The following is a 22,472-nucleotide window of genomic DNA, read 5'->3' as shown; positions in this document are numbered from 1 at the left end:
TAAATGTACAATTCTGTTAAGAAGGAATCTAGTTTTCTTAAACCTGGTTCCCAATGGGATAGCTGGTAAAGCAATGGCAAATACATTTGTTGGTTATCATTCTTGGGAAAAATAATGAATTTAAAACAAACTGGAAAAATGAAGACATGGAAAGAGATGGTGAAGTTGTGCAATGGAGTGAACTAAGAGTTAAGGAGAGAAGCAAAAATTAAGTAAGGGATCAGAAACAGCAGAGATTCACATGGAAGCAGAGATTCCAGATCTTTTTGTCAGGCTCCTGAAATCATTGTTATTGAATACTCGCCTACCATATGAATTTGCTCTCAAAGTAGGATCATATCCCATATCATACCTTAAAATTCATCAAGAAAAGGTAATGTTGTGTTTTTCATAAACCATTCCTCAGGCTTCTCTACAGATGCTAGGCCTAAATAAGTACCCTCCTTATGGACATATTAGATTACCAAACAGTTTTAATTAAAAGAGTATTTAAAAATATATTTTTGGTAAACTCAACAGAGCTTCATATTTAGTAACAAAATTAAACCAAGGACTGAATACAAAATTTGATCTATACTCAATTTGATTATTCTCCAGAGAATTTTTCTTATAGTGTAATAACATTTTTTTTTAACTAGGTAATTTGCTTAGAAGCACTACATAAAGTGGCTTTCTAGAGTTTGATTGTATATAATCTGTGTCTCAAGTTATTGCTTAAGAAAGTCTTAAAATTCTGTCGTGCAGAAATGACATTAAATTTTGTAGTTATATTTGTCAAATACATGAAACAACAATTATGTAATCTATTCGGATAAAGTTCAAATATTGTTAGTCTTATTTTGATGAAAATAACTATGATGTATATAAAATAAAGTTCGGACATAATTCATGCTTTAAAAATCCATTTATGCTACTTATTCTTCAGCTACTTTCCATAGTTATTTTGTATCTCAGGTTTATAGGATTTTACAAGATGAACTAACAATATTCTTTCTCAAGGAATTTCCAATCAAACAAGCAAAATCCAATTTCTAAAGACCTTAAATGTTTCCTTAGCATTTTAAAATGTTAAATAATCATGAGGAAAGTAGTGATAGAAATAGAGTTATATAAAAATAAAAATTCAGAGAAAATGCAATTCTCTCTTTAGTCATGGTCTTTCAAGCTGTTATTAGAATAACTCATAACAGAACTTTTTTTTTTTTAAATGGACACAATACCTTTGTTGTATTTATTTATTTTTATGTAGTGCTAAGGATCGAACCTAGTCTCACACGTGCTAGGCAAATGCTCTACTGAGCTACAACTCCAGCCCCATATAAAAATCCAGAAATCATTATAAAATCCAATTTACCATCCCTTCTTATTTCATGTAAGTTAATATTAAAACTTGTAATTAATATTAGGATTTTTTACAACTGTTCATTAGGAATTGGGACATGAGCTGCAGAATGGCAGCAATATAAAAATCTGAAATAATAAATGAAAAAAATTCCTTTAAGTATATGAAATTTTGTTTATAAATATGGCTAATTCTAAAGTCTAATAAATCTGCTTATCTTTATTCGAGACAAAGATTAGGCAGATTCAGTTTCTTTGGATTTTCACTAACTCCTGGTATTATTTCTAGCTATTATCAGTTTTCCATTATAAATATGAAATCATAGCTATTAGAATTCTTGAGATTTGGCCTAACTGTCCCTGCTTTCACAAAGGGCCAATTTTCATTTAGCCTGAACATGACAAGCCATGACAGGGGAGTGATGAAAATAAGAGAGCTAAAAAGAGAATAGATAGAAAGTAAAATAAAGAATAGGATCAAAAATAAAGGGGACAAAGAATAAGATGAAACAAACAAAAGCAAAATGTTCTTTCAGAATATTCCTGTCACAAATGGGTACAAGAGAAAATTACCTGAACTGTATAAGCATTCAGCTTGTAAAGAAGACTATTAAACTAAAAATGTACACCAAACCAAATTATACCCACAATTTCTGTCACAGTGTTTAACATCTAATATATGCTCGAATGAGACTGACTCACTCACCTTATCAAGTTCACTTGTCAACTTTTTATTTTCTTCAGTTAGTAACACTTTTTCTCGTTCATACTGTTGTTTAAACTCATTTTCAAATTCTTCTCTTTCACTTTGACTAACCCAATTGAAAATATTAAAGAAAAAAGAAATAGAGTCAAAGGTCAGCAGAAAACAAATTAGTTTTGCAAAAATTACATAACATACATAAATTCAGACTGAACTATAGGAACATTATTTACATACAACACAACATGTTCACATGCAATGAAAGGCCTAATAAAATACTTTCCAAGAATTTATTTATTTATTCCAATAGCTGCTGATTGGTTTATTGAATCATGTAACCAATATTTATAGAATGTCTAGTAGGTGCCAAGAAATAGTGAGCCCTATAGATAGGTTCTACTCTCACAGCAATGAAAAGTGAGTACATGAACTAATTTCAGATAAGTTCTATAAAGAAAATAAAATGAAAATGCCATACACACTATCTGGGGTGGGATGGCTAATATATATTATATATTTAGGGAAGATCCTATCAAGACTAATGAAATAAAATGTCAAAATGGAAGTAATACTTATCTTCTGCTTCGTATTCATTAAAATTAATTCAAAGACAAATTAGTCTGAGTTCAAATTAGATACTTTTTTTGTGTGTATTTGTATCAAAATATCCTTAGAAAATACAAAGTCATGGGCCCTTCCTTAAGATTGGTTTAGTCACTTCCTAGTTTTACTAAAAATTGTATTTTACAGTCCTTGATAATATTTTGAAATAAACTTATATATGAACTCAGATATTTTTAAAAATTGACTTTGAAATAATTTAAGCCTGGTAGAAAAGGTATAAATATAGTGCAAAGAATTCTTGCATCCTCTTCACCCAGGTTCTCCAACTGTTAACATTTTACTTTATTTGTTCCATTACTCTGTGTGTTTAATGATTTCATTATTGTTGTGAACCACTGAGAGGCAGCTGCAAATATTACTTTCTTACCTCTAAATATCTAAATATCTCAAGATCAAGGACACTCTCTAACATAAGGACTAAGCAACCCTCTGAATTAAAAGATTCACCCTTACCAGAACACTACTGTCCAAAACCACAGACCATAGTCAAGGTTTGGTGACCATCCCAACAATGTCTCCTTTTCTTACCTAGTATAGGAATCAACTGTATCTCTTCACTTTCCCTTGGTCTAGAACAGACCTCATCTTCTCTATCTCTCACAACTGTTTTTAGACTGCAGGCCTCTCATTGGGTGACCCCTCAACCTAAATTTGTCAGACTTAAATATTTCATCCTTGGCTGAAATATCACAAGAATAATGCTACACTCTTCTCAGTATATCCCACCAAGAGGGAGGGACAAATGTTGATATGCACAACAATGACCAAACCTCTTTTTTTAAAATAATCCCCCAAAATATTATTAAGCAGCAAATGGCTTAAGGCGGTGCAAGATGAATAAAGTTTTGGTTGATGGACTGATTTATTTTAAAGAATTTATCAGAAAATAGATGAAACATACACTGCTAGGTTGAGTCCTAGAAGCTTGGACCCAATGGTGGCCTACAATCAATGAGTTTGAAGTGTGGAACCTCTCTGGCTTATAGTCAAGAGTCTGCTGGCTCAGGGAGATAAGAATGTTAAAGATTGGCTCTGTTGTGTGCTAACTGCTCAGCCACTCCCTGAGTACACTTGAGAACACTCCTTTTACCAAGGCATTAGTAAATATATTAGTAAGAGGGAAGACTGGCATTCTAAAAAAGCATTGTGGGAGGTGTCCTCTGAATCTGCAAATGATACTGTAAAATGTCACAACAGAAACTCTTCTACTAAAAAAATGGTATTCCAGATTGGCTGTTGTACTCACTGATTTACTTAACTTACAGCTTGAATATTCCAATTTCCCTCAAAATTAAAAGTCACACTCGTGGGCTTTTAATCAATAGACTTGTCAGTTTAAAAGCACAACTTATTTTTTTTTTATTTGAAAATGTGGGCTGGGGTCATGGCTCAGTGGTAGAGCACTTGCCTAGCATGTGTAAGGCACTGGGTTGATCCTCAGCACCACATAAAAATAAATAAGTAAAACAAAGGACTATTAACAACCAAAAAATTTTTTTTCTAAATTCCCTATCTCACTAAATCACTAAACATAAATTATAATTTAATTTTTTTAACTTTATTTTATTTATTTATTTTTATGTGGTGCTGAGGATCGAACCCTAGCCTTGCACATGTGAGGCGAGTACTCTACCACTGAGCCATAACCGGAGCCCCAATTATAATTTAAATTTTAAATTCAAGGAAAACAAATCTTCTGATCACTAAGCAAATGTGTTACTGTGATTTTTATTCATCTATAGTCCAAATGCATTATGTGCGATTGTTTAGAACTCTAAAGTTAAACAAAGTAACTTCATGTAACAAGCCTCTGGGGATGGAGTTTCCCATGCTTTTTCTTTTGCTACCAAAACAATATAACTTCTTTTTCTCAAAACCATGTCCTCCTTATTGGACTGGCATCAGGGATAAGACTGAGCTTTCAGTAACAAATTTGGCACCCCGGATGGGACCTGAAAGCAGCCCCCACTACAGGTTTCTTAGGCAGGCCTGACTATCCAAGCAGCCCACTTCCTTGGTAGGATGCAAGGTGCTGGTGAACTTGTTGAGAGACAACTGCCAGAGAGTTGAGAGACAAGTAAATTTCCCTCAGTTAAACCAGAGGAGCTATTCCTGTGAGTCAAGGAAGGAACTGAGGGACTGTCCCAGCAGCTGCTGAAGCTCCTTTTGCTTGGGGGAACTCTGCCTTCTCTCCCTGAACAGTACAGGTTGATCCATCTTGGTCCATTTTAAGAAAAAGGAAACCGAGTGCAATAAAGCTGCAACACCCTTGGCGATCTGGTAAATCCCCTGGTGTGCACACCAAGACCCCTGACTCCACACATCTGGTTGCTCTTCATGGGAACATCTAGTCCCTCTTTGTGGGGATAACTGTGGTGCTGCTGGTATAGGAGTCATGGTTAAATGGGACTCAAGAATCCAGGGATTTTTACTCCTTTCTGGTCGGTTCCAGGTTCTCATCTGTTTGTTGGCCTTGGGTTTGGGACCTTTTGGTTGTCTGTGGTTTTGTTTGTATCTGTTACTGCCTTTTTTTTTTTTTTTTGGTACCAGGGATGGAACTCAGGGGCAGTCAACCACTGAGCCACATCTCCAGCCCTATTTCGTATTTTATTTAGAGACAGGGTCTCACTGAGTTGCTTAGCACCTTGCTTTTGCTGAGGCTGCCTTTGAACTTGTGATCCTCCTGTCTCTGCCTCCTGAGTCATTGGGATTACAGGAGTGTGCCACTGTACCCAGCTTGTTACTGCCCATTTTAAGACATGGGCAATACTGAGCTGATCCTATAGGTAATCTCTTGGAAAAGATCTTGGCTGGTGTATTTTAAAGGTTCCCATTTGTTTGCCATGGTTTTGGGGATCCTTCCTGGTTGTCCGCTTTTGTGTTTCTTTTTTTGTTCAATCTTGTAGATGAATTTGGTCTGTCAGAGGTAAAGGAAGTGGGAGGAATTCTGTATGTGCAGGTCTGTCCATTTTAAAGGTCCCTATCTGCCATGGTTTTGGAAATCCTCTCTGGTTGCCTCCTGTGTTTCTTTTTTTGTATCTGTTTCTGGCCCTTTAAGACATGAGCCATGCTACCTAGATCTTATCAGTGGTCTCTTGGGAAGAAAGATCTTGGCTGAATGGGCCACCTATAGGTCTGTCCAAGAGAAAGATGTTCTACAATAACACAATCTGTTCTCTGGCCTTTGAATGGTTTTTCTGGATTATTATACAATCTTTCAGGCAGAGTTGGTCTGTCAGAAGTAGTATATAGAAGAGATTCTGTATGTATGAGCATTGATGAGTTGCATGATAAGGAGTCTTAACATTTAGAAATTAGGTTGATGATGCAAAAAGGCACTGCCTCTGGTGTGCAAGGATAGTAGGAAACCAGAAGAAAGGGTTAAAAAAAGATTTAAATCCTTTCAACCCAGTGATGGTAGTCCCCCTATTGTTTCTCAGCTTGGCTCCATGCAGCTGAAGATCATCTCCCTGTGGGTCAAGACACACTGGCCCTGGGCTAAGAAGAAAATTTTTAAAATCCTAGGAAAATTGTCCAGGCTATAGAAAAATGGGCAAAGAGAATCTGGCCTCTGCCTTACCTTGTAGTCCATTTTTCCCACAGTGGTGGAGGCTGCTGGCTACAGAGGACATGGTGATAGGTTCCAGCACTATTAGCTTTATTTCCTGGGTGCAGGAAATCTCCCCTTTTATCTGATGGAACACCCCAGTTGATCAGGGAATATCCATCACTGGGACAGAGCAGTTCTTGCTGTAACAGTATCCAATCAAACTAAATGCATGGGGACACTGGCAGCCATAAACAACTGCACCCCAAAAAGAAAAACACAGAAACTAAAGTCAATCTGTTTTGTTGGTAGCTTCTGCAAAGGGATCTTCAAGGAAGACTGAAAAAAAGGATAGAAAGGGACTACTCCATTTAATATCAATATGCCTAGTGTAAGAAAAAAGGTGCAAAAGGAGACTGTGTATGACTGACAGTGGGGAACTCACTTAAAGTTGATGGCATTTTAATGATTATAAGAGAGACAGGTCAGGCTCAAAAGTATCCTGCATTCCAATCTCTTAAAAGCTTGAGTACAGGGGGTAAAAAAAGATTAAGGCACATTTTTTTTTTAAATGGAAACTATTACTTTTTAAAATACCTTTGTGTTTTTTATTTGTTTATTTTTATGTGGTACTGAGGATCGAACCCAGGGCCTCACATGCACTAGGTGAGCACTCTACTGCTGAGCCACAACCCCAGCCCAAGGAACAGTTTTTATATACGCCAGATTGTCTAATCCCTTTCCTGGGATGAAATCTGTTGAGTAAATTAAATACACAGATAACATTCATATAGATTTTTTCAGAATATGAATTTAAGAAAGGGTCTGAAATTAGAAAAGAGATATTAAAAAAAATTATAAGTGTGGAAACATATTTTAGTATGAAAAATGAGAAGGTTAAAAAAAATTTCTGGATGAGAAAGTATTTTGTATGCTAAAATAATATTCTTGTGCTAACGTCCAAGATGAAAGAGAGGACAAAACTAAGGATGTAAACAAGTTGTGGAATGTCTAAATAAGTTGCAGAAAGTTTGTGGAATGTAAATCTCAAAAAATTTGTGTATGTAATCAAATTGGCAATAATTAGCACAAAGTTATTTAAATTTTAACATACTGATATGAAGCAAAGTCTGAATCACTGATCTGCTCTTATCTATCAAGATAATTCTCTTGTATCTATTAGGATTTATTACTTAGGGAAACTAAGTCTTAAAGGAATTAGGGTTTGTACCTGTTCTAAAGTCTTTTAAAGGATTCATAACTGGTTAAATAAAAAAAAACTGTTATTTTAGGTTATAACAATATAGTTGATCCCCTAAATATGTGACTGGATATATGTATACATCTGAGAACCTTGTATGAGCCTTGTCTAAGTGTTATGTAAAAGTGTGTAAAAATGAAAGTTTATGTAGGTTTACCAGCAATTTAACCAATAAGTGCTCTTTTTTTCTACGTTTTATCTGACATAGAAGGGCCACACTGCCATTTGAAAAACTGTCATATATCATCTTTTGCTTTGACTAAGTCTGTTTCTGATCATTAACACTTGTTTCCTAAATGTATAAGAGATTTAATGCTTTTCTTTGATTTTTGCTAACCCGTGTAAAACTGTTATTATTGTTACTATACACTATGGACTCTAAATTTTACTTTAAACTGTAATCCCAGCGGCTCAAGAGGCTGAGGCAGGAAGATAGCGAGTTCAGGAGCTAAGGTTGTAGCTCAGTGGTAGTGTTTGCCTAGCACGTGTGAGGCACTGGGGATTTGATCCTTAGTGCCACATATAAATAAATAAATAAAATGGATGTACTGTGTTTATCTAAAACTTAAAAAAAAATAGATAAAGACTGCAAGTTCAAAGCCAGCCTCACCAATTGAATGAGGCCTAAGCAAATTAGCAAGACCTTGTCTCAAAATAAAATATAAAAGAGGGCTGCGAATGTGGATCAGCAATTAAGCACCCCGGTTCAACCTCTGGTACCAAAATTTTTTTTTTTACTTCAAAAGTTGAACTCAGTTAATATAAGGACATCTGTGTAACTGTGATGCTAAGCATTATGCTTCTTTAAATATTAGATGTATTTATGTTCTTCAAGTAAACAAGCCTTATTTTTAAAGCATATTTTGAATTTTATTTAAAGGTAAAGTAATGGAAATAAACAGGCTACATTTCCTTGAAATCGATCTTCAATGAGCCTATTTTGCCAGTTTACAATAATGCAAACGCTACAGTCCTTGTTTAAGTTATAATAGATATTCCTGTTTTTGACAAAATATAATAAGTATCAAAGAAGGATGACACACATGAAAAGAAATAAACAAGCCTTTTGAAATGTAAATCTTGTGAGAGCACTTCACCAAGTTGGTGTTCTCCAAACTAAAATTGTCTGTACCAATAGTCTCTTTCAGAGTTATGCAGAAACAACAAATTTGGTTGGTATTTATTTATGTCAATTTTTACCATATTCTTTCTCATTACCTAATTGCTCCCCACCATACCAATACCTGGCTTCTGCCTCCATTACTTAAATAAAACCAAAACTGCTCTCTCAAAACTCACTATTGACTTAACTATTATCACATCCAATCTATGTTGACAATGTTGTTCTTTCTTTCCCTCATGAACTGCTATCTTCTCTTGCCTTTGATGTCACCATACTTTCTGGACTTGTAGCCAACAACCTGGGCTTCTTTTTAGCTGTCTTTGTGAACTCCTTTCCTTCTGTTCTTCCCATAAATACCAGCACTTCTTGGAATTCTGTCTCAGGTGCTTGTCTCCTCTCTCTTTAAGTTCTCCCTGAGGTAGCTCATCAACCACAACATTTGCTTACAGTTATTTCTTATACTGAGGTCCTCTGAATCTACCTCTGAAGCTTTTACGGGCTTCAAACTATTGACTTAAAATCTCCACAAATGTATGTTCAAAACACCTCACATTCAACATGCCTAACTCAACAAGGGAGGTCAACACATAAACATGTTCCTACCTATCTTCATTTATGCATAAATATCAACTTTTTCTTACCATAGGTTAAAAAAAAAAGTAAGACTAAGTAAGGCCAATCTCTCCAATATTACACTGCTCTGGTAATTTTCTCCCCTCTCTCCACTGAATGAACTATTAGAAAACTTCCACTAGATTAAAAATATGCTATTTATTGCTCTTACCTTAAAAAAAAAAAACACAAGGATCAAGGTAACTTCTTTGACAGAAAATTCTCCTCCAGCTCCTCTCTTATTTCACCTCTTACTTTGGCAGTAAGAACTCCAAGTACTAACAATTCTTATCTACACTCTGTTCCAATTGCTCTCTTTCAAGTCTCTCTTGATCCCACTGTGGGGTGTTTGTCCCTATTTTTCCACTGACATTATTCTTATCAAAGTCACCAATGACCTTCATATTACTAAACTCAAATGCCACTGTGTAGTCCTTATTTTACCTGATTTGTACATCATTTTATTTGACATGTTGACAAGTTTCTTCAGCAGGCTTCCAGGATACTAAATTTGCTTGGTTTACTTCATATCATTCTGACTATTCTTTCTCCTTCCATTTTGCTAGTTCATCCTCATCTCCCAACTTCTAAAGATTGGAGTGCCTCAGTGTTCAGTTCTAGAGTCTCCTTTCTATCTAAATGATCTCATTCTGTCTCCATGGCTTATATATCACGTGAATGATATTCTCAGAATTATATCTCCACCCCTGAAATCCAGGGTGCTCTATATATAAGCCTACTTCACATATCTACCTGAAGGTCAAGCATCTGCAAGCCAGCTGATTAAACAAGCTCTTGATAATACACTCATCTGAAACTTGCTTCTCTTGTAGTCTTCCTGAGTGATAACTATAGTCTTCCATTTGCTCTTGTCAAAACCACAGGATCATCCTTGATTCTTTCTTTAGCTTTCATTCCATATCTAATCCATTAGCCAATACCATTACCCTTTACCTTTAAAGAATATTAAAATTTGAACATTTGTAACTATCCCTTTTGCCACCAGCCTAGGCCTGAGTCATCATCTTTTGCCTGGATTATTACAACAGCCTTCTAGATAGTCTTATAGTTTGCTCTTATCTAATTCAGACTATTCTTAACCCAGGAGTCATAGTAATCCTGATGAGAAACAAGTTTCCTGAAGTAAACTACAATAAATCACCAATATATGACTTATAAGGCTTAAAAAAACCCGACTCCTGTTATCTGACTCATTTCTACTCTTCTTTGCCCTTGCCTATACTTAAGCCATACCAGCTTCCTACAAATTTTTTAATAGACTTATTCTTTGTGTATAATGATCTTCTCATACACCTTTTAAGCATTGACCTAAATTTCCTTAGTCTTAATTCAGACATCACCTCTCAGTATATTTTCCCCTGGCATGTAAATATATACAAAACATATATAAACATATATAAAATATAATATATATCTGTCTATCCATTCTGTATATATTAAAATATATGTGCATGCATATGTATACACATATGTAATTTAATTTGCCCTCTTAATGCTTAATAGTCATTTCCTACTTTATTTTTTGTTTTTAGCATTTATCATTATTTAATGTGTTCTACATTTTACTTCTTTGTCTTTTACCATACTAAAGGAAAACTCCATAAAGATCAGGATTTTCTTTGTCTGCTCGTTGCTATATCCTAGTACATACACCAATGTTTTGCACATAGTAGGTTCTTAAAATAATTTTGTTGAGTCAATGAATGCACCAAACTGAATAAACTTGGGCTTCCAGTATAAGTTAAGAATGACAATTATATGTATCTAGTTGCCTAAAATCTAAAGTGTTGTTCTTTTGCTTATTTTGACAACATTGAGGATTAACTCAGGAGCATTCTACCACTGATATACATTACCCAGTACTTTTTATTTTTTATTTTGAGACAGGGTCTCACTAGGTTGCCCAGGCTGATCCTTGAACTTATGATATTCCTGCCTTAGCCTCTCAAGTCACTAGGATTGCAGGCATGCACCACTGTGCCTGAAATCCAGATATCTGAGCATTACGGAAAATTTCTCCTGTTCCCTCACTTCTCATAGCTGATCATTATGTCCTACATGTTCTGTCTTCTCAGCAGAACTTCTGAATTCATTCAGTTCTCTCCAACTTCTCTATCACTACCTAACATCCATAATCTCGTTTCTCATGGCTGAACTCCTATACCTGTCTGCACTTTTCAAATCATCCTTTACCCATTAGTAAGTGATCATTCAAATACAGAAATTAAAAATCATGCTTTTCCTTCAATGGCCTTAAATGGCAAATGCATTACATTTATTCATGATCTTGGCTTTATTTTCCTTGCAGACTCATTTTTTACCACTCCCTTCTATTTATGCTTCTATCATAATAAATAGCTTTCAGTTTCTGAACGTATTAGGCTCCACTTTTTCTTTGGATCTTAGCACATTCTGCAACCTCTGCTTGAACACTCTTCCCTTCCTACATCTTTTTACTTATTAGCTCTCAGCTAAGAATTAGTTTTGTCCAGAAATCCTAAATGTACCAAAGTTACTTCTTGTGCCTGTGTGTGCTCCTAAACTTATTCCATTTGCTTTCCTACTACACTGTACTGTAATTTTCTATTTACTAATCTTAACTTTGGTGTCCTTGAGAACTAGGACATGCTTATTGCCTGTCTATCTCCAGCATTTTTCACAAAACAAATACCCAAATCATTTTTATTGAATGAATAAATAATGTGACTCATACCTTTCTCTCCTGGTTTTTTCCAGTTTGTCTTTTAAAACCATAATTTCTTTATTGAGAGCAAGTTGCTGGCCTTCTGAATCATGCAGTTCTTTCTTCAGATTTTTAATCTCATTTGCATGTATTCCTTCTCTTTTAGATAATTCTTCTTCATAAAAGATACTTTTCTTTTCTAAATCAGCCTTTAGTTTGTTTATCTCTTGCTGATGTTCTATGCTGCAAACTCCAGGTGAATAACTAATTTGCTTCTGCTATAGAAGTAATAACACAAGATTAGTTCATCTATAATAAAATAATAACTCCTTTCTATAAGGGACTATGCACATAAATGTATATCATTTTTGCATATTCTCAAACAAAAATAATATTCTTTCTGTATTTAAAGCTATTATTTGTCAGTCATATATTGCAAATATTTTCCTTGGTTTACATTCCTTTATGGTCTGTGTGGTTGTTTTTTTTTAAGTCTTTATACCAAGATTATGTATTTGTAATTTTTCTGCTGGTACTTATAAGATTTCTTATTTTACATTAAAATTTCTATGTAGAATTATTTTTGATGTATGAGTGAGGAAAAGTCTAAGTCTTTTATCTGATAAGAAACTGTTAGAAAGTTTTAATCATATTTGTGTCTCTAAAAAGATTAAAATGGGGGAGAGGACGATAAAGCTAGAATGTACAAAAGAAAAGAAAGGGGACTTCCGCATGGTCCAGGGGAAAATGACAAAGGCCCAAACAAACACCTCCTTCATATTTATGCTAGAAAAAAAATGGTAGACCTGTTGGTTTCAGGTAGGACATTAAGAAGGAGGAGAACTTTGGTTGGAATCCATATTTTCAAAAATTAGGCTGAAATATAAAAGTCCAAAGATTCTTTTTGCTACAACCCAAAGGGTAGGCAAAAACAGACCAGATTATGACCATAAGATTTCCTGAGGTTTTAACTTCCAAAGCTCATACTTTGTTCTATCCTGACTATTTCTCAAAAAACTTTTAAAACTAAAAGAACCTATGTGTGTAGGTTTATAGACAACAAGTAAATAAAGAGATGGGGGCACTGTTCCTTTTATGAAGGCACTGATAAGAGCTGTAAAACTGTTAATGGTGATTGATTTAAAGCTGAACAAAAATTCCTGTCTCCTTCCTCTGTGAGGTATAAAAGGTAAAAATAAAAAAGGAGCTGATGTAGACCAGAGGAAACGGTCCACTGATATTTAACTATTTATTAAGAAAATACTTATCATGTGCTAGATACAGACTGTCCAGTTGTTTCTGAGACAGCCTGGCATGCAAAACTGCTTAAATTGAGAAGAAACAGAGCAAGTCAGATTCTTGCTTTCTTGCTTTAAAGCTTCTCTGTTTAAAAAAAAAAAAAAAAAAACCTTCTCTCTAAAAATAAACTTATAGCACTAACTACTGACCTATAGGACTCTTTTATTTTTCTAATCACCTAAGGAACACTTTAACCTTGCTTTTCTATTCAGTTAACTGTTGAGATGACAACAACATGCACAAAAGGTTTCAAGGAAAAATTCCCCTGAAATAAAAATCTAACAAAGATACCACCAATGAAAATTATAGATGTCTATCACTTATTGCTAAAATTACAAAAGAGCCAAATAAAATGTAGAAAAACAAAATTAAATTGTAAGTAAAAAAAACAACAAGCTCTGACAAAAGAATAGATTGCAGGTAATGAAATTAGTAAAGCAAACTTACTAATAAATGCATTATTTTGCAGATTAAATTATTTTCTAAGTGGTTACCCCAGCCCAAAACTAACTAATAAAATATAATAATAATTCCAAATGCTACTCTTAAGTCCCACAATAAAAACATTTTAAAAGTTCACTAAATCTTCTAATGTAAAAAAAGTAGCAGTTTTATAATTAATGGTGAAACATCAGAAGTATATAAAGAAAAAGGATGTCACCCATTACTACTCTTTTATAACATTGATTTTAAATACTGTCTGCCAATTATGTGAAACAGTTAACAATATTATAAAATGACATCACTATAATTCCCATTTAGTCGTTTACCCAGAAAATTAGAAAGTATTAAAATTGAGAAAGGCCAGTAAAACAGAAGGATATATAAGATAACACAAATCAGTAACATTTCTAGGTACTAAAATAAGCAACAAAAATTTTCAAAAGCAAAAACAAAAATCACCACATACTAATATATACATATTCAAGAAGAATATTCAAGATAATACTGAGAAATTTCCTAATGTATGAAAAACTATAAGTCTTTATAAAGGATATGAAAGATTTGAAAAAAAAAATTAAGTCCCAAGTATTTGAAAGGAAAAAAATCACAATATGTCCATTCAATATTTTTCAAATTACCTCCTATGTAAAAAGTTCTGTTTAAATGTGGGGAGGAGTACAGTAGAATAGGAAGAGATGGAAATAAATGTTTCTAGTCTATGGGCAAGAATAAGCTATTAAAAGTATCAAAGTCTTAGAAAAAAAGGAAAAGAAGTGTGTGCAGGGGGGTTTTCTTTTCAGACATTAAAATATACTGAAAGTCTTTAAAAAGTATCATTGTAATATATCTCTTGCTCCAAAATAGTTTAATTCAACATATACAACATCTTTAATCAATGATAAAGAAAATGAGCTGGGTGCGGTGGTGCAGGCCTATAGGCTGAGGCAAGAGGACTGCAAGTTCAAAGCTAGTCTCAGTAATTTAGTGAGGCCCTAAGTAACTTAGCAAGACCCTGTCTCAAAATAAAAAAATAAAATGGGGTGGGTATGTGGCTCAGTCTTGGTGGCTAAGCACTCCGGAGTTTCAATCCCTGGGGAGGGAGGGAGGGATGAAGGGAAGAAAGGGAGGGAGGGAGGGAAGGAAGGGAAGGGAGAAGGAGAAAGATATGAATAGATTAATTAATAAATGGAACTGGAATCAATCACCAGCTAGCAATATAAGAAAGAAAAGGTCTCATTTAATAACATACAGCAAAACAAATTCCAGATTAAATATTTAAATATTTTTTAAATCCCACAGAAACATCCAAAAAAAGCAGAATTAAATATGTATGAAAATTCTACAAAGAAAAGCACAAGCCAAGTTTTGAAGGAATAGAAGATACATCAAGAAAAAGATAAAACAATTCTACTAGGGCGTGGTGGTGCATGCCCATAATCGCAGTAGCTGGGAAGGCTAAGGCAGGAGGATTATGAGTTCAAAGCCAGCTTCAGCAACTTAGTGAAACCCTGTCTCTAAATAAAATATAAAAAGGGCTGGGGATGTGGCTCAGTGGTCAAGTGCCCCTAGATTTAATTCCCAATACTTAAACAAACAAACAAATAAATGATTCTTGTATAATTTTAAAAATAAACCAGAACAAAACTCAAGGGCAAATGATAAACTGGTAAAGTTTCTAAAAGTCTAAGAAAAAGTAAAATTTTTACTCAGTAAAGAAAATTTATTCAAAATGTAAGTAAAAACATTAGAACTACAAATTAATTGGGCAAATAAAGATAAAATAATTAATATAAACCATATAAACCAAGAAATGAAGAAAGCAGTAACAACTTTTGGGCCTCTCAAATTTACAAAGCTCTGTAGTATCTATGAAATACCTTTAAATAATCTACTAATCTACTGATTTCATTTCTAAGTGTCTTTTCTAAGAAAATAATGAACAGTACATAAAAGTGTTCATGGCAGTTAGGTGATTACAAAAGTAAAACCAAGGTATGTTTGAGAACTGACTATGTGAATATTATTCTTGAACTATTTATGATCATTAAAATTATGCTGACAATTTTTTTTAAAAAATTATTTTTTAGTTGGTCACAATATCATTTTTATTTTATTGATTTATTTTTATGTCATGCTGAGGATCGAGCCCAGGGCCTTGCACGTGCTAGGCAAGTGCTCTACCGCTGAGCCACAACCCCAGCCCTGCTGCGACAATTTTTAGTAAATAAAATGCTTAGCAGACTGTTGAGTTTTGAAAAAATACAACTGATACTGTTTGAATTATGTCTCCCCAAAATTTCTATGTTGAAATTAGATAATCATGAGTACTTCAAATGTGACCTTATTTAAAAGTAGTGTCTTTCAGAGGTAATCAAGTTAAAACAAGGTCGTTAGGGTGGTTCCAACTCCAATATGAATACCTCCTTATAAAAAGGATACAAAGGCATGTACATAGGGAAAACATCATGTGAACATGAAGACAGAGATCAGTGTGATATATCTACGAGTCAAGAATGCCAAAGAGTGCCAGCACACCATCAGAAGCCAACTCTGCCAGCACACCATCAGAAGCCAACTCTGCCAGCACACTGTGCTAACCTTCTAGCCTTCAGAACTGAGACAATAAATGTTTTTTTTAAGCCACCCACTCTGTGGTACTCTGTAATAGGATGCCTAGCAAAAACTAATAAAATAAGGTTTAACAAAACAAAACAAACTCTAACAACATACAATTATTCTTTTAAAAACATTTTTATTGAAATTCATGTATCTTAGCAATTCACCCACTTAAGGTTTAAAATGTGGTTATTTTTGGTTATTGATATACTACGCTATTATTACTTTTTATTTTTTGAGATCAAATCTCGCTGTGTTGCCCAGGCTGATCTCAAACTTCCAGGCTCTAGTGATCCTCCTACATAAGACCCTGAGAACTGGGAATACAGGTACTTACCACCATGCCCAGATGATATATTACATTATTAACTTTTTAAGGAGTAAATAGATATTACATAAAACTTTACATGTTAATCATCTTCTTTGTACAATTCAGTGGCATTAATTACATTTACAATGTTGTGTGAACATTACCAATATATCATTCTAAATTTTTTTTCATCATCCCCTAGGAAATTCTGCAACCGTTAGGAATTAACTCCTTGATTCTACCTTTACCCAGATCTTGGTAATTTCTCTTCTACTTTGTGTCTCAAAGAAACTGCCTATTCTAGATAGTTTATATAAGTAGAATAATACATTATCTGTCCTTTTGTGTCTGGCTTCTTTCACTCAGAATGATATTTTCCAGATTCAATCATGTTGTGTCATGTATCAGAACAGCCTTCTGATACATGCCTCTTCATTGTTCATTATCTACATGCCACATTTAGTTTAACCGTTGCTTGATACAAACTTTAATTGATTCTATCTTTTGACTATTGTAATGATGCTTCATTGAACACCAGTATAAGATATAAAACTAGAGTATGTGCTCTTAAATATTTTGGATATATACCTGTAAGTATAATTGCTGAGTCATATGGTTTCTGTTTCTTTTTGAGGAGCCAACAATTTATTTTCAAAAGTAGCTGCGTAGGGTCTGGGGATGTGGCTCAGTGGTAGAGCGTTTGCCTAGCACATGTGAGGCCCTGGGTTCAATCCTCAGCACCACATAAAAATAAATAAACAAAATAAAGATATTGTGTCCAACTACAACTAAAAAATAAAATATTAAAAAAAGTTGCTGCATAATTTTATGTTTCCACCAGCTATGAACAAAGGTCCCAATTTCCCTATATCCTTGCCAATACTTACTTTCTATCTATTTCTCTTTAATTTAGCTATGCCTAGTAGATATGCAATAGTATCTCATTTGGTTGTATTTTGCATTTCATTAATAATTAATAATGCTAGGCATCTTTCCATGTGTTAATTGGCCATTTGTATATCTCCTTTGAAGATATATCTATTGAAGACCTTTGCCCATTTTTTTGGTACTAGGTTGCCTTTTCATTGTTCGGCTGTATGAATTCTTTATATAATCTGGATTTAAAACCATTATCAGATGAATTATTTGCAAATATATTCTTACATTCCCTTCAGTTGTCTTTTCACTTTCTTCTTCTTTCTTTTTGGTACTGGGGACTGAACCCAAGGACGCCTGACCACAGAGCCTCATCCTCAGGCCTTTTTATATTTTATTTAGAGACAGGGCCTTGCTAAGTTGCTTTGGGCTTCACTAAATAGCTGGGGCTGGCTGTGAACTTGTGATCCTCATGCCTCAGCCTCTCGACCACTGGGATTACAGGCATGTGCCACTATACCAGGCTGTCTTTTCACTTTCTTGAAAACGTCCTTTAATGTAATGCACATAAAACTTTATTTTGATAAAGTCCGATTTATTTTTTATTCTGATGCTTATATTTTCAGTGTCCCTTCTAAGAACCCATTGCCAAATCTAAGTTCTTCTAAGAGTTTTATTGTTACAGCTCTAACATTAAGGTTGTTGATTCATTTTTAGTTAATTTTTGTATATAACATTAGGAAGGCATTCAACTTCATTGTTTTGCATGCTGGATATGTAGTCATCCCAATATAACTGTTGAGACTATTTTCCCCCCACTGAACAGACTTTGTAATTGCAGAATGCAATTCACCATTAATTCATGCATTTATTTCAGGACTCATAACTATATGCCATTGGTCTGTATGTCTAACTTTATGAGAGCACCACCCTGGGTTACTTTGACTTTGTAATGAGTAGTAAAATCAAAATGTGTGAATTCCTTCACCTTTATCTTCCTTCTTTAAGACTTTTTGGATGTTCAGCTCCTTTGAAAGTCCAAATAAATTTGAAAATGTGTGCAAAAAGGCTATTGTAATTTTGACAGGAATTAAGTTGAAGCTGTACATCACGTTGGGTAGTATTCTCATTTTAACAATATCAAGTCCTCCTACACATAAACACGGGATGGTGTCTTTCCATTTATTTAGGTTTTCTTTAATTCCTTAATACAATGTTTTATCATTTTCAATGTATAAGTTTTTAACTAGCTTGTTTAAACTCACTTCATTGCATTTTATTCTTTTAGATGCTATTGTAAATGACATTGCTATTTTAAGTTCCTGTGCAAATTGTTCACTGCTGGCTTATAGGAAAACAACTGATTTTTGTGTGTTATCCTTGTTTGTATGTTGCAACTTTGGTAAATTTACTTATAAACTCTATTATGTTTCTTCTTTATTCCTTGGGATTTTCTAAATGTAGGACTGTATCACCTTTGAATGTGGATCATTTTAGTTCTTCCTTTGTAATTTGGAGGCCTTTTATTTCTTTTACTTGTGTAATTGCTCTGGCTAGAATCTCCAGTAAAGTTGAACAGCCTGGCAAAATGGGCATCCTTGCCTCATTCCTGATCTTAAGTGGCAAACTTTCATTCTTTTACCATTGAGTATAATATTCTGTGGGTTTTTTTTTTTAAAGAGAGAGTGAGAGAGGGGAGAGAGAGAGAGAGAGAGAGAGAGAGAGAGAGAGAGAGAGAGAATTTTTAATATTTATTTTTTAGTTCTCGGCGGACACAACATCTTTGTTGGTATGTGGTACTGAGGATCAAACCTGCGCTGCACGCATGCGAGGCGAGCGCGCTACCGCTTGAGCCACATCCCCAGCCCCTCTGTGGGGTTTTTAAAAATGCCTTTTATTCTACTGAGTATGTTCTCTTCTATCCCTATTTTTCTGATAATTTTTATCATAAAAGAATGTTGAGGCGCTGGGGTTATAGCTCAGCAGTAAAGTACTTGCCTTGCACATGGGAGGCACTAGGTTCAATCCTCAGCACCACATAAAAATAAATAAAGATATGGTGTCCATCTTAAAAATAAATCTTAAAAAAAAAGAATGTTGGATTGTTGAAATGACATTCATGTATCCATTCAGACAATCATTTTCTTTTTTTTTCCTTTTGGTTCTATTAATGTATTACATTTATTGATTTTATGTTGGAACATCCTTGCATTCCTGAAATACTCTGCTTGGTATACAACCCTTATAATATACCTTTGGATTCAATATACTAGTAATTTGTTGAGGATTTACACATCTATGGTCATAAGAAATGTTGATGTATAATTTTCTTTTCCTGATTTTTTTTTCTGACTTTGGTATTCAGGGTAATGCTGAGCTCACAGAATGTGTTAGGGAGTGTTTCTTCCTCTTCGAATTTTGGAAGAATTTGAGAAAGATTTGTATTAACTCTCCCTTAAATTTTTGGTTCCAATTTACCAGTAGAGCAGTCTGATTCTGGACTTCTTTGTTAAAGGTTTCTGAATATTAATTCAATCTCTTTATTTATAGGTCTGTTGAGATATTCTTTTTTGGTACTGGGGATTGAACCCAGTGGCTCTTTACTACTGAGCAACATTCCCAGCCATATATGATTTTCTATTTCATCTTGAGTCATTTTAGGTTATTTGTGTCCTTCTAGGAATTTGTTCATTTCATCTAGTTTGCCTACTTTGTTGGCATACATTTGTTCACAGTATTCTCTCTCAATTCTTTTACTTTGCAGTGGTCAGTAATAAAGTGCTCACTTGTTGATTTGCATATTCATTTCCTCTCTCCCTCTCTCCAGTCTTCTAAAGATTTGTCAATTTTGCTGATCTTCTTTAAAAACTTTTGGTTTCCTTGCTTCTATCATTCTTCTAATCTCTAATTATTTATCTCTGCCCTATTCTTTTCTATTTCTTTGATTATTCATCTTTAGGTTTATTTTGCCCTTCTTTTTATACATCCTTAAAGTATAAAGTTACTGATGTGAGGTCTTTCCCCCTTTTTAATATATGCATTTATAGCTGTAAATTTCCCTTTGAATACTGGCTTTACTGAACCCGATAAATTCTGATATGTTGTGTGTTTTCATTTTCATTCATTTAGGTATCTTGTAAATTCCCTATGATTTGTTCTTTAACCCAGGAGCTGTTTGAGTGTTTAATGTCCACATCTTTGAATATTCCATTTTTCTGTTATTAATTTCTAGCACCATTTCATTTTGGCTGGAGAAGATACTTTGTATAATTTCAGTCTTTTTACATTAATCGAGACTGCTTTGTGGTATAACATAAATATCCTGGAATTTGGGAAATTCATTTGCAAAGAATGTGTATTCTACTGATATTGGATGAAAGTTTCTACAAATATTTGGTAAGCCTAGTTAGTTTTAGTGCTGAACAAGATCTCAATTTCCTATTGATATGTCTCTATGTTCTATCGAATATACTGAAGTCTCTCTCTTTTAAAAATTATTTCTTTTCACTTGTTGATGGACCTTTATTTTATTAATTTATTTATATGCAGTGCTGAGAACCAAACCCAGTGTTCCACACATGCGAGGCAAGTGCTCTACCACCGAGCCACAACTCCAGCCCTGAAGTCTTTCTTATTGTAGATCTATTTCTCTCTTTAAGTCTGTTGAAAATTACTCTAATGGACTAAAAATTCCTACAATCCTCAAAGAGCCAAAATGTGCTTTTAAATTATATTTGTATATCTTTTAACCAAGAAATTCCACTTTCAAAAAATATTCTAAGGAAATTACACTGTGGTCATAATCATTGCATTTACTGAGCCTTTAATATGTACTAGGACCTGGTCTGCATTCTTTAAATGCATTATTTATTAGGCAGTTTTAATAAACAATGCAATAATGACAAGTAGACAAATATATGTGATTTTTTTTAGTTGTCAATGGACCTTCATTTTATTTATTTATATGTGGTGCTTAGAACTGAACCCAGTGCCTCATACATGCTAGGCAAGCACTCTACCACTGAGCCACAACCCCAGCCCTTAGAGTTTATATTTTTATTTAACCCAAAGGAGGAATTTTACCTGCAACCACTGATATTCAATCACCAGAGAAAAAATTCTGACCATTTGTATGATTTAATACACTTATTAAACAAGTATTAAATATTTGGCTCTGCACTAGGGAAGGTTAATAATCTACCTATGTTTTCAATAAGTTAGGTCACAGTCTAGGTGAGGAGACAGGTTTGTGAATGTCATTAATAAGAACTATGTTACAGTTATTAATAGAATTCTAAACAACATTGAAGGAGTACTTAGACTTCCTGAGATAACATTCACTTTGATTCTAATATTTTCATTGATATATATAATACTATTATTATATATTAATTATGATTGAGCACTTATGTGTCAGCTTACAAATGTATATATGTACTCCTGAAATAAGACAGGATTTTAAAGATGAGAAAATTAAAGCATGAAGAGATTAAATGTTTTGTTTGGTGTTATACAGCTAGTAACTGGTAAATTAGAGGTTAAACCTAGGTAATCCAACTCAAGAGATGGCACAGGATTTCTCTTAAAAAGTAACTGCTGAGATGTGTTAGCCTGTCTCTACTATCATCTCATTCCAACTAACCCAAGTTCTTCAAAGTTGTCTGAGCCTCTCCTGAGTCATTTATAAGACAGATAGGAGTCTAGATATCTTACCACAACTCTAATACAGATTACCAGTACATCTTATTCAGGTAGGCAGTCCTCAAAAAATATTATAACTCCTTCCTAATAGATTCCTATTCTCCACTAAACGTGACCTTCCCTTTTTTTCAGCCTTAGGAAATCTGTATCATCTTCCCTGTGGTAAGAATGAGAATTAAAATGGTGTGAAAAATACTTTGTGTACAATCAGTGTCCTGAAAAATTGTGCTTTATATGTGTAATATGAAATGAATTGCATTCTGCCACTATGTATAATAAATTAGAATTAAAAAAATAAAAATGAAAATTAA

At 34.0% G+C, this 22,472-nt stretch overlaps 1 protein-coding gene across 14 annotated transcripts in view; it reads right to left on the bottom strand.

Moving 5' to 3' along the window:
* The window catches only part of CDC42BPA (CDC42 binding protein kinase alpha), a 327,214-nt gene that overhangs the window by 99,452 nt on the left and 205,290 nt on the right, over nt 1–22,472 (bottom strand). For all 14 annotated transcript variants that reach the window (XR_014022435.1, XM_081297456.1, XM_081297457.1 and 11 more), the window contains 2 exons: nt 11,946–12,193; nt 2,048–2,153 (listed from right to left, as the gene is read on the bottom strand). Coding sequence is in view for 13 of the 14 variants with exons in the window: in XM_081297456.1 (XP_081153582.1) it covers nt 2,048–2,153; nt 11,946–12,193 (354 nt within the window). In the remaining variant the exon portion in view is untranslated. The remainder of the gene's footprint in view (nt 1–2,047; nt 2,154–11,945; nt 12,194–22,472) is intronic.

Source organism: Spermophilus citellus (genome assembly GCF_964194105.1).
Source record: "Spermophilus citellus genome assembly, chromosome: 6".
NCBI classification, from domain to species: domain Eukaryota; kingdom Metazoa; phylum Chordata; class Mammalia; order Rodentia; family Sciuridae; genus Spermophilus; species Spermophilus citellus.
This window is presented reverse-complemented; position numbering and strand designations above follow the sequence as displayed.